Source organism: Atta cephalotes (genome assembly GCF_000143395.1).
Source record: "Atta cephalotes unplaced genomic scaffold scaffold00022, whole genome shotgun sequence".
In the NCBI taxonomy this organism is placed as follows: domain Eukaryota; kingdom Metazoa; phylum Arthropoda; class Insecta; order Hymenoptera; family Formicidae; genus Atta; species Atta cephalotes.
In genome coordinates this window covers 1,096,302-1,109,897 of record NW_012130086.1, presented here as the reverse complement: position 1 = coordinate 1,109,897, position 13,596 = coordinate 1,096,302, and the positions used below count along the sequence as shown (strand labels likewise).

Here is a 13,596-nt window from a genome sequence, read left to right as displayed (position 1 = left end):
CTTCTTATATATATATATATATATATATATACACACATATATATATATATATATTTCTGAATTATGGACAACAGAATTGTTTACTCAAAGTTCATTGCGAGAACATTAGTATTCGATTTCATGTTGCGTAACACGACGAGATTAGAGAGCCGGTAATGCGACTACTCGCCATCGGCAATACGGATATTCCGGAGTGTAAATCAAGCCAGATTAGAATAGAGGGTTAAGGTATGCCTTCGATAGCGATTGTACGACAATCGAACCCGCGAACCCGCAGTCGCCAGGTCGAGCCGGAGGCCGTCTCGTAAATTACTGAAGGAATCAATATCGATTCTCCCTCTCTGCCACCGAATATCCTCTGGAGAGAAGCTTTTGTACAAGGAACTCTGCAATTCTGTGAACTGGCTTTTACGAAGGATTTCACAATCCGAAGCTAATTCCATTTCAAAACTCCGAAGTGACAGTAAAAAAAATTATATCGATATTCAGTTGATATTTTTAATAATAATTAAGTAGAAGTTTACTTCGATCTAAAACGTAAAAAACATATAATTAATAAGATAAAGAAAACATATTATAATATTAGTTATATCAAAATTAATATTACATTATTATTAAAAATATATTGTTATTAATATTAATATATTTATATTGTAAATTAATGAAGATAATTATATTGTCAGTAGAAACCGAGTTTAATTATTTTTCTTGTGTTTTGATGTAAAAAAGAGGAAAAGAGAAAAGAATATACAGAAACAATTATAATTGTGAAATTCGAAGAAATGACGGTTGATTGCAGAATGTTTAAAATAATTAAATGCCAATGTGTGTTCATCATAAAAACAGATTCGTCTTTATGATTGCGCATTGACTTGCATCGTGCCACATCATTTTAGAGCACATACCTCTCGCTCTCTTTTTCTCTCTCATTTCTTGCTTTGCATAGACATTCATATGAAGAATGATGCGTCCGGTATTAAAGCGCTCTCGTGAATGATTACGAGCGTCATTCCGTGAGGAGTTCGCTTCGTCTTTGCGAACATTGCTCAAGAATCACCTATCCAATTAGATAGATTCTGATGTGTTTAATGAGACACTCGGTATCGATACGTCAACCCTCCGACAAATCCACAGGACGTTTCAAAACACACACTGAAGATATGATTCCTTGAAAATATCGATGAAACGCAAGATGGAATTTCATTATAGATTAAAAAAGGAATTAATTGAAGAAATGTTCATGGATATTTTTGAAAGAATAGATTTTAAATGTTATCGTGAAAATTTTAATGCAAATTAAAATGATAAGATTTTATATATGCAATATTTTCACACATTATTGATAGAAATCCTACTTCATTATTATTATTCTAAAAATAGTGAATAATAGTATCTATGTATATATAAATAAAGTGATGCTGTACTAATAAATAATATCAAATAAAAATTAAGCAACTAAATAAATTAAATAACTGTCGGTTATATTATTCTATTATTATTTATTTATTATTGGTATTAATAAAATATACCTACATCGTTCAGAAGTTCAAGCGAATAAACTTGTGCGAATATATTTGTGATTTTCATGCATCTTACAAAAAGTTAAGTTAAAAATGACTTTTAAATAATTTTAGAAAATGGTGCTATGCTAAACTTATGCGAAAGCATTCTAATAAAAACTGTTTTCTTCTTTCTTTCTTTAAACTTTTTTCAAAGTAAAAACATTGCTCAAATGTGAAAATGAGTTTTTACACAAAAATTCGATATTGCTACAAAAAAATCACTGCTAATTTAAAATAAAATTATTTTATGGCTTAGAAACTTATTTTAGAATACTTTTTCGTTAATTCTTATCACAATGCTTTAAAACAAAATAAAACTATTGAAAAAAGTTTTAATTTTCAATATGTAATTTAGGAACAAATTTAGAAACAAAAAATAGCTCTATCTTTCCTCTTCAAAATGCATTTATAAAAACTTCCCTGCGATTCTTTTTCGAGATATTTAACTTTTCGTGAGATGCGAAAAAATCGCGTTTCCGAATTAAATGATAATATATGAGTATATGAAACAGTCTATAGAAGGATAGATTGCTTTAAGTTACGTTGAAAAATAGAAAAACCACGCACTTACTTATGCATGCATACGTGCATAGTTATGAACGTGCATAGTTATGAACTTTTTAGTATGGCGGCTCAATATATCTGTGAAAAATCGAGCGGAGTGACACACGTGAAGGGACACACGTTTCCGAGATACTTATTCTCGAGATAGGATTGGCGTCTCTGCAATATGTGCGTATTATAAAGCCTATACGAGAATCTGCTCGCGATTCTGCTTTGCCTCAGGCGGAGGATGCTGAACGTGCTCCCGAAGCGAACGCGCTTCTCTTCTCACGGGACACGTTGCGTTCAAGCGCGATTAATTAAGCGACAAGCTGTCCCATGTGTAACGGACGACGTGTGGGGTTGGGCTCTCTCGTGGTTACTCGTTCACTCGCGAATTCAATTACCCAACGATTTATCTGCCGATAGCGGACAAGGTCGTGGAAATGCGAATCATCCGTGTAACGTTACACGACACAGACGCACGTACATATTTCAAGCAAAGGCGTTTTTTCATACTAGAAAAAAATCCCAATTAGTCTTTTTATCAATTTTGAGTTACAAGTAATTCAGGAATACGTATGTATATACATTGTTAATTTCATAAATTATACTCACAATTTGAGTTATTTTGAATCATTTCTATAAATCGTTCCAATATTGTTAATTTAACTAAAACAATATGGAGTAGAATAATTTAACTTGAGAAAATATTTTTAATTCGATTCAAATTTAGTATATTATTTACAAAGTGTATACGTTAATATGGACGTTGTTTACTTTCAAACTATAAAAATGGAGATTGATTTATATTTTTACAAACATTTAACAGAAATTAAAAATAATGAATTGAAATATTATTTAATTCAGGAATTTGATTACTATTGTTCCTTTGATATCTAACAGTATACGAAAGAGAATTCGAATCGATCGAATTTTTTACTGATCCTCTAATCAAAGCAATAATATTTTAAGATATAATAATGTTATAATAATAAATTTTTTTATTAAATACAATAATTAATAAAGATGCAGAATAATGCATCTATATACCTAAATATAAGCAATGAGAACAAATATTAACTGTCGCAGACAAAAAAAGCAAAATTACAGCTAAATTCTGATTTAATAATTCATCTTAACTGTTCCACATCCGGCATTATAGAAATTTCTCAGTAACGAAACTTCTTTGAAGTCTTCTTGATGTTTTAACGATTCGAATAACATTTATATCATGCTTTTAGAAGCTCTAATTTTTCCAGACGTAATCGCGCAGAAGTTGATTATTCCACGAATAATTAAACTTCCTTTTCCTTTTTTTTTCTCATGTTTTCTCACGCATCTCCGAGAAATTCGATACTTCGTATCGCCTCGTCGTATCTAAATGCATTTCGTTCGCCGGACGATTGCTATATCCTTGGCACGAGGAGGAATAATCCCGTGGGATCTGAACGAGTTCGTCGGTGTTTTAAGCTGGAGAAAACTTTCATTCGGTTAACCGCCCGTAAAACTAGTGCTTTGCTTTTCTATCTTCGAGAAAAAAGGATGAATGTAAATTTTTAAAGAACATTCAGCTGTGATTTCAAAATAAACAATGCAAAAGCGAAACAATTGTAATAACCATGATATTTAATTGAAAGGTTTATCCAGTTTAAATTTTGATATTACCTTGATATAATAAAGACTTGTCCAAAACTTAGCTCATAATGCTCTTCTCTCTTGATTTTATTAAAGTATCTAAAAATTTTAGCTAGATACAAATCTGAAAATAATTTTGTTTGAAACTTCAAAATAATTATGTAAGACGATCAAATTGGTTACTAAAAGGGTAACACTTTTTACAATATTATTCATTATGTTTGAGATTTCTGTTAAATTATTTTAATGATCCAATAAAGTTATTTTCAGATTTATATCTAATTAATTTTTAGACTGCAGCAAAATCTTTTTTTTTTGCGTATAGAAAACTAAAAAGGATAGACGCTGAACAAAGCTCTAATGTCTATTCTTTTCTCTCGCTCAATAAGACGATAGAGAGGAGGAAGTGTTTAATTCACGAATTCTCAATTTTAGACAGGCCTAATATAATATATATGATTACATCGCGAAACTGTATAACGAATAAAATTCAGGGAGGAACGGCACGACATCTTTATACTTTATAGCCGTTACGTTATCGCTTGAAGAACCGAGGACGCTATCGGAGACTCAGAAAAGACGTTCCTCGTGCGCGGCGAATGATTAACGTTTCTCCGACATCGCCTTTAAATTTCTGCGCGCGGAAAAGAATCGGTGAATAAACGATCCGCTCACTTGCTCCTCTCATATCTTTGAACGGCGGCACATCGTTCATCGTGCCGGCAGCTGATATCGGACTATTAGTACTGCCGATGGTACCACTATTAGTCCAAGCGATGGAGGCTCGCGTATCCTGGAGATGTTCCCTCTCAAGGAACGGGCGATCCTTTTTCACCAGCCGAGCCGAGAGGCTATCAGCTCGGTCCCACATAAGGCTTGGGACGTGTCTCGAGTTTGCTCGTATTCGAACATGAGGGATCATTAATCGCGCCCCACTGACATGGTTACATGGATTTTAGCTCTTCGATCAAGATCTAATCTCGATATCCTTTCTCGACACGAGCGCATCTATCTCCGCGAGAAAATGACCGGCGTCCTCTTATCGCGTGCATTAAGCGCTCCTTAAATTTTTTCCAATTATATAGCATATATTCTGTTAAAATTTACTGAAAATATCATTGATAAAACCAATATATTTCCCATGGGACTAATAATAACAATACAGGTCTACGAAATCAAGGGTTAAAAGATGTTTGGGTAGGAGTGATACAATTTTGTACGCTGAATCCGAATTACTGAATCAGACTGCGCAATTTGACCTAACACATCAAATTTTTAAAATATTTGGAGTTGTTTTAGTTTTATTAATCACGGGGTAATAATTATGATTGCAACATCGTTGCCTAGCGGAGAGGAAACAGGCAAAGCGGTCTGGTTGATTAAATATCAGAATTACAGAAATACGCTGAGAGCATTGAGATTCATCGAGAGAATGATGAATGTACGGTTATATTTGACTTAGGCTGTTTGTTCATCTAAACACTGGCAACCTGGTTCAGTTTACGGCGTGTTCTGATTATTCACGATTACTCAATTGGCCAAATCTTAAACATGTGTGTATAGAGAAGCTGAGCAATGGCATCAAAGCGAGAAATGCACGGTGCGAATGTAACGCGAATATTCGGAGAAGTTCAGCGAACTTCTGTGAGTCATGCCGGATGATAGGATTAATCTTATTTGCGCAGAAATTCTCTAGAAACGATGAAGATCGGGGATTCCCTAATTTTCGAATATATTGAAGAACCAGTGAACTATTACGAGTGAACGTTTTTTGCGAATATATCCGTAAAAATATTTACGCATTTCCTAAGCCATCCGAAAATAAAAAATGTTCAATCTGCTCGTCATAACAAGTAAAAAGTTTTCAATAAGAGTTTTTAATGAGATGTTTAACGAATGATCACTCACGATAACGTTTCTTAAATTGCGTTAAGAAATTTTTAATTTCTTAGACGTTTATAAAAATCTTTACTTGTAACAGTCGAGGAATTTTCTCTATTTCGATATCTACAATCGTATACGCGCGTATATAAATTAGAAATATTACGAGACGATTTGATAATCTGGCGTTCGCTGTAGCGGTCTATTTCAAAGTAATAACTTGCGATATACAAGAAGCTAACCAGGTGTTAACCGCAGCGCAGGAAGCGCGCAGAAGGTTGCGAGGAGTCACCGGTCTCGCAGACGCGATCGATTACCCTTCTATGCCAGAGAGCGAGAAGAGTCTGTCGCTTTTTCTCAGCCGGTCGTTGCGCCCGGTATGGATTAATGTAACGTAGGTAATGGCTCATTAACGAGAGCACGTTCCGACGCGTCCGAGTGAGCCATAAGAGCCGCTCTCGACCTTTGGGCTGCTATATAAATCTCGGGCCTGGTTTGCTCGCGCATTCCGCGATACGTCGCTTATACAGGGTGTTCCGGATTTATTGCTCTTTTCGATAAGTTCAAACCCAATTTTTGAAGACATTTGATCGAATGACACCTCTACAGACTCTTAAGTTTCTATTTTGTAGCTGGTTGGTTGCTGCAACAATTTAGATAAATTATGGCCTAGCGTTTTTATATGATTGCAGCAACTAGTTTTTGATTGTAGCAGCAAATTTTTAGTTGCGTTAGTCTATTCGTAATGTCAGTATATGATTTCGATAGGCTAACGCAACTAAAAATACCATAAAAAATGCTATGCTACAATTTATTATCTAAATTGTTGCAGCAACCAATCTTTTCTTTCAGTGCAGTGTTAGTGTCATTGCTGTTGCATAGATTTTTATAAGGAATTTTTATAAAGAATTTTTATATTAAAGTAAATTTTAAAGCTGTATTTGTTTTGTCAAAATTTATTTTCTACTGCAGGAGAATATTTAAGTAGCTTGAAATAACTATCAACGAATTTAAATATATATGCCAAAGTATTAAATATTCTCTTGCAGTAGAAAATAAATTTTGACAAAACAAATACAGCTTTAAAATTTAGCAACACCAAGATTCCTGATTAAATTAAAATTGTAAAACTGTATCAATGGTTTGATACTTTTGTCGAGAAAAAAAATCGACGATAGCTCAAATCAGTTTGGTAGAAGCATGGTATTATCGGCTCACCCTGTGCACATACACTGGATCGGGGTATCGTGCTCGATTTACTCGCTTCAATCATCGAATGCGCGTACTTCCTCGAGCCGCGGGAAAAACGTGGACTTCTGTATATTGCACGTCCGGTAGTAGCGGCTTCATCGGTTATCGGGAGACCGGCGCGTTAATTACTTTCGTGTTTCAGGGTGTGCAAACACGCGGCTGGATACATGCTATTCACCATGGGCGTGTGCAAAACGAGCAGACGCTTCAGTTAGCATCGAAACTACGTTCTCTGCTTTCCTTTTACTTCCGCGGACGGTTATCTTTAACCCTCTTGCGCGTTTCTAGATAATGCTGATAACGCTGAAATATCCAAATGGATACGTATTCAGTGCCATGTGGGTATATTAATATATAGATTTATGTTTTAAAAACTACACGAATATTCATTAGACCGAATCGAGTTTTCCTCTCTAAAGAAAACGAGCAAAAAAACACGGCAAATTTTTTTTAAATGTGAACTTATTTTATATTCTCTATTTTATATAGTTCACATATTGTTTATATAATCAAAAGCAATTTCGAAGCCAAGCAGCCATGATTATACCGAGAATTGAGCATCCAAATTCGAATCGCAGACTGGATACGATATTTGACTCGCTGTAAATATTACACACTTCTAACTTATTTACATTATTATTTCTGCGAAATACGATATTATATTAAGAAGGAGTATTCATCTCATTTAGATAGAACACTTAAATTTAGAAATATCGATATATACTCACCGTTATCCCAAGCGGCTTCCTTAGTCCTAAGTAATGCAGCCAATCCAATGTTGTCTTTTGGCATAACACGATTTAACATGTTGTCTGAACCCTCCGCGTTTGCCATTGCCAATTGATTGAATTCAACTAAATGCTCCTTTATTAAAGAAAATCTGCAAAAGAAAATGAAAAGAACAGATGTAAAAAAAAAATACAATATTGGGCACATACATTTCGATATATTTTGTATAAAATTAAATATGTCCGATAGAAAATAAACTATATTCAAGATCCGAATCGAAAAATATCAGCAGATCAAACAGAAGAGATTATTCGGGGTTAAAATTTCGTCTCTTCTATCGTCGCATCGAAGACTGCAATGTCGATTGGCATTGCGAGTCGATGGGGAAAGGAATTCCTAGCTCTTCTTCAATCGGTCGTCCGGGTAAATGACCGACAGAACTCAATTTTATCTCGTGAAAACGTAGAACTTGACGCTTGCGCGCGCAATACGACTTGAATGGGACGCGACATCACCGTTCTCGGTGTAAAGCGATTTTCGTCAACAAGAGGACTCGTGAGGGAAGCGTACCACGTACGCGATGTAGAATACCCGGACTTCTTTTTCTTTCTCCTTTTCCTGACCAACCTACAGTACAATATGTAAGGCACGTATACTTGAAAAATATATTCTTCTCCGAAGACCTATTATACGAACTATTATTTCCCTCTGCCCGCGGCGAACTTCTCTTCGCTCGTAAACAAGATTGAATCAACGTCATCTGCAATGTCGCTCAAGAGAGCAGAAAGAGGATTTGTGTGGTAAGGACTGGCCAAAAATAAGAAAGAAGGTTGACGGCGGAAATCCCAAATACGTAATTGACTTTTCCCCGCAATCTGAAACAGCTCTCTGACTCAGTCTCGATTGCTTATTAAAATTGAAAAAATGTTATTTTAATACAAATCACGAAGGATTAAGTAAAAATGTTGTATAATTAAAATAATTATAATTTGCTTTTTTTTTTACTTTACAATAATTATAATTTGTAAAATACATATAGTATAATTATATTTATAATATACACGAAGAGAGAGAGAGAGAGAAAGAACGATTTTGAAACTAGATATAAATCTGAAAATAATTTTGTTTGAACTATTAAAACAACTGTACTGTAGAACACTCAAACTACTGGTTTGTTAGAATATTGTTAAAACTTTTTGTAGCATTGTCATTAACGCTTAAGTGTTCTGCACAATTATTTTGATGATTTGATTTCAACAAACTTATTCTCAGATCTATATTTAGTTTTAGTTAAATTTTTAGATACTTCAGTAAAATCATTCTTGTCGTATAATTATAATTGCTTATTATATGTAATTTATATAATGCTATCTATATGTAGTTTATATGACTTTTCTTTCACATTCTAAAATGAAATTAGCGCTAGAAAAATGTCGTTTAATGTTTGCAGAATTTTACTAGTTGTTACTGCACGAAGCAAATTTTCTTTTCCTCCGATCTTTTTTTTTAAACAGCACTTCGACATCTCGCCGTATAACTTGTGACGAGGCAATAAAGCTGGGAATGATCGAGGGGCGAGAGCCGAAGGCGGAAATTGAACGCGAGTTGAACTTTACGCTCATCGCGTGAACGCTGATTTGGTTCGGTCGATTTAGTCGCGTTGTGCAGCTGGATTGAAATCGACGGCCACGTCTTTGCAAGCCGTAAAACCATAAGCTCCTCTTTTTTCTTTCTCTTTTTCATCTTCGGCCAGTCAAGTCCAATGAGATAGAAAAGAAAAGGAGATAAAGCGGAGAGAAAGTTTCATGCGAACTGTACAGCAGTCTCCTCGTCACAGTAGTACGAATCGTTTTTAGTCAGACGAACGCGGTGATTGTTATTCGATCATGAATTTCGATGTACACAGCATTCGTGATTTTCACGTCAAATTACACAAAGTGTAAACCTTTATATAACGTTTCATGATAAAATAAAATATTTTAAGAAAAGACACTTTTATTCGAGATACTTTTATTCAAGTTTTGTTGAATAATTTTACTAATTAAACTACAAAACTTTTGTCTTGATATTGTCGAGTTACTTTCGGTTTCGACGTCTTAATAAAATAAAATATCTTTAAAAAGAGACACTTTTATTTAAATTTCGTTGAATAATTTTACTAATTAAAATATGAAATTTTATGTCCATATTTTCTAGTTGACGAGCTTCTCCTAAATCAACTGATGTTTAATATTGCAACGATGCGGTAGTTGAAACGACTTAAATGCAGAGCATTTAAGGGATGGAAGGACATGTTCGCCGCCATTGATTGTTACGTAGAGAGACATTTACTTCATCTGTTTACGATGTTGTGTTATAAAGGGAACTGTTATGCGCGACGTATGCATATCGGTATATGTATTAATCGCGTCTCGATAACTCTGGGGTCGGCATTACAAATGTAATATCGTGGAGATCTTCTATTATGCCGGGAGATATTTTGAAAATAAACATTAATCGAAATAGATATCTCGGGCAGAAGAGCTGCCGGGCGCAATGATTAATGCGTCAATGACAATGTGCACGTGCAGCTGGGACGCTTTCAGTTAGTGGCCATTGCGAAGGCAATTTGTGCGTATCGATGCAGTAACACGCGCGACGATATCGAAATCAGGTTCATTGAAATCGGAAATATGTCGCGTCTGTGCACGACGTGTAGGAGGAAATGAGCACGAAATTGTCACAGATTTTCTTCGCTTTTCCCCGAAAAGAAATTATTCAAGTAATTGTCTGAGAAAATTTTTTTTAGAATCTCCGATAGTTTTAGAATTGTTTCTAAAATCTTAGTGTTATTTAAATTTCGAGCTAATCAAATCTTTCTTTTATTTGTGCTTTCCCAGTCAACATCAACTAGTAATAATATAATATTAATGTTATGTTATACTTACAATATAAGTATAATATAATTACATAACATTACTTCGTTTAAAATAAATTATAACAATGATATTAAGTTGCTATTACTTTGTGATTACTGGATATTTAATATCATTTTTTCTATTATTATTATTATTATTATTATTATTATTATTATTATTGTTACTGTTATTTCGCTCTTGGGAGTTTATTTTGAAGATATTGTTCCGTTTCTCTCGAATATTATTTTCATCATGGAGGAGATCCATCGATTTCCAGTTAATTTGTTCGTCGAATACGAGAAAATGCTCGCTCGCGAAAGCGTCGCGTTCGCTTTTCTATTAAACACAGACGGCGATTTACGACACGGCGTTACTATCTGACACGATATTGGATTACATGACGTTATTACACGCCAGACACGCGCGCGACGCTTTGTTAAATTACGAGCGGATGCATCTTTCATCCCGTTCGGAATTAAATGTCGCGCTTTGGAAGGCCTCCATTGTTTTCAGTATCGAAGCGTGGAGAGATAAGCGGCTCTATAATTGATTCCGCAAAGGCGGTAACGATAATCTTTGACAAAATAATTGAATATCGAATATGTGGGATCTTGTGAAAATGGTAACATCGAATAATAAAAAAAATTTGTTTCATCATTGGCTTTTATATCAAAGCAACGAAGCATTTGCGTACCAAGTATTTCATATTCAAATTATCACTTGTCATTTGTATTTCCTTAAAAATAAAATATAAATGCAGAGATAAATTAAACGCGCTGATATAATATATGATAAAAGGCAAAATTATAAATCGGAGTAATAAACGTTTCAAAAATCAATCGACTATTAACATTTTATTGCTTTACTTTTGCCGTAATATATTTACGCGTTGTAATGTTATCGATTTGATCTTTTGAGAAATTTCACGATGCATTTACTAGTGAAGTATTCGATTGCACGTGATCGATAACTGTATTACATTGGACAACGTTTTCTACTGCATCGTCCTACGTTTATTAATTAAATTACCACGCCTCTTAATAAATCGAAGGATCGCCAGAACGTCTAGACTATCGATAATCATTTTTTCTTTTTTCACCAGCGAGTCAATTAGAACACTCAGCCTGACAAGAAAATATGTAAAGAGAAATGACAAATTAACGTGATGTCCTCTTACATTATAAGACTGTAAGTAAAAAAAATTCTCTCATGTGTAATGACTTTCAGTGTCTGTAAATTAAATCGATTGTTCGAACAATTATCTGTTAACATTATAGATATTTGTTTTTTAATATTATAATACTATAGACCTTTATATTTCTTTTTATAAAAATGTAGAAAATTAAGAAGTTTGTTGTACAAGAGAAAAGTTTATTAGAAATATCTTAAAAATATAACTGAAGAAGAAAAATAAAACACAAGAATAAATATTTCTACCTTTTGTATGGCAGACTTTGCGATACGTTTATTCTCGGCACGTTAAACTTTCTGACTTCGATGCGAGGAAAAGCTAACGCGATAAATCATAAATTTTTCGATTAATATAAATATCAATCTGTTTCAAGTGACGCTTATGACTGCGTTTCATCGCAATCCATATTAACAGCATCCACCGTTTTCGTCGGTCACGTAACGCATTATCGTCGCGACACGAATCGAGAGATACAGGGGAATGCACTTACTTGGCGGTCCTGTAAAAAATGGCGCAGCCGTCGACGTACTTGCGATCGTTCTCCGCCATCGTCTTCGCGCGGGACTTGGGTGAGAATATGCCGTCGTAACCGTCGTGCTTGAGCTCCGGCAGGAAGAAGTTGTAGAATTGGTCCGTCTCGACCTCCTGCAGGCTGATGATGTCCGCAGCGTAGTGCCGTATCTCGTCGAGGATACCCTTTTTTCGATACTCCCAATCCAGCGCCCAGCTCGGGCAATAGCCGTACATCTGCCGCGTCGCATACTTGTCGCACAGCACGTTGTAGCACATCACCGTGAATATACCTGCGACAGTTAACGAAATATATACCTAAATATATGCCCATATATATATATATCTGCACATACAAATATATAACGGTAGAAAATCCAGAGAGATCAATTGCTGACATATCTTTACCATTCGGCGGATGAAAGGATAAATTTACCGTATGTATTTCTCCTCCCATACATCTTTCTTTTTCCACGTTCCGGAAATGTTATTCCGTTCGCTTGCAGTTTCGAATGACGTTCTCGACCGTCCACAGATTTACATCGCGATGCAAATAATAACGGAGAGCTTTGATTTACTCCTTTACTGGGTCGATACGCTCGTTTCTTTCGCGATTGACTGATTCCGCGGCTTCATACCTCGAGTTCGTAAGTCGTTCCATTTTCCTTGAGCTCCCTCGTCTTCCAATTCACCCTGTTTCCACGTGCTATAAATGCGATACATGTTGCACGCTCAGATACGCTCGCGCGCGCGCGGATTCTCACGGCTCGGGATAAGAGGATCAGCATAAAGCGAGCTGTCTTGCCAACGTCGCCCGGCTGTCTGCATAAATTCCCGACGTCTCTCTTCTCTCCGGCGCGCTTTACTTAGTCTCGGCGCGACTCCGCGAGTTATCCGCCGGCGTGCAATATAATACCGTGATTAGAGTAAATGCGCGAGTATGAATCGGACGAACGCATCGAGACGTGCCTTCCCTCGTCATCTGGCGCATTTACAGTTCGAGAAACGGCGGCTGTCTCATTTCCCCTGCATCTCGTTTCATTTCAGATACATTTAACCTGGGAAAGCTTATGCTATCGATTTGGTTTCGTTAACAGGTCAATTTTTCCATTCAAAACACTAATTGCCGAATCTTCTCATTTAATACCCTAGGGATATTGGCAGCGAGGGTGCGATCTCAGAGCGCATCAATGCCCTCGAAGAACACATCTCCCGTCGATACACTAGAACTAATTTGAACGCAACCCAAGCGATGGACGACCGAGCTAAGCCAATAAATCAGCGGTTCTATTACCGCGAATGCGATCGCCGCGGTACAGAGTGGAAAAGGGAGACAGAGAAAGGGAGGAAGAGAGAGAGAGAGAGAGAGAGAGAGAGAGAGAGAGAGAGAGAG

General features: G+C 35.7%; 1 protein-coding gene across 1 annotated transcript in view; it reads right to left on the bottom strand.

Moving 5' to 3' along the window:
- LOC105619674 (CCR4-NOT transcription complex subunit 6-like) overlaps positions 1-13,596 on the bottom strand; it is a 36,744-nt gene that overhangs the window by 5,944 nt on the left and 17,204 nt on the right. Inside the window, exons 4-5 of the mRNA XM_012201193.1 lie at positions 12,184-12,496; positions 7,604-7,755 (exon numbers count right to left, since the gene is read on the bottom strand). Of these exons, the coding sequence (XP_012056583.1) occupies positions 7,604-7,755; positions 12,184-12,496 (465 nt within the window). The remainder of the gene's footprint in view (positions 1-7,603; positions 7,756-12,183; positions 12,497-13,596) is intronic.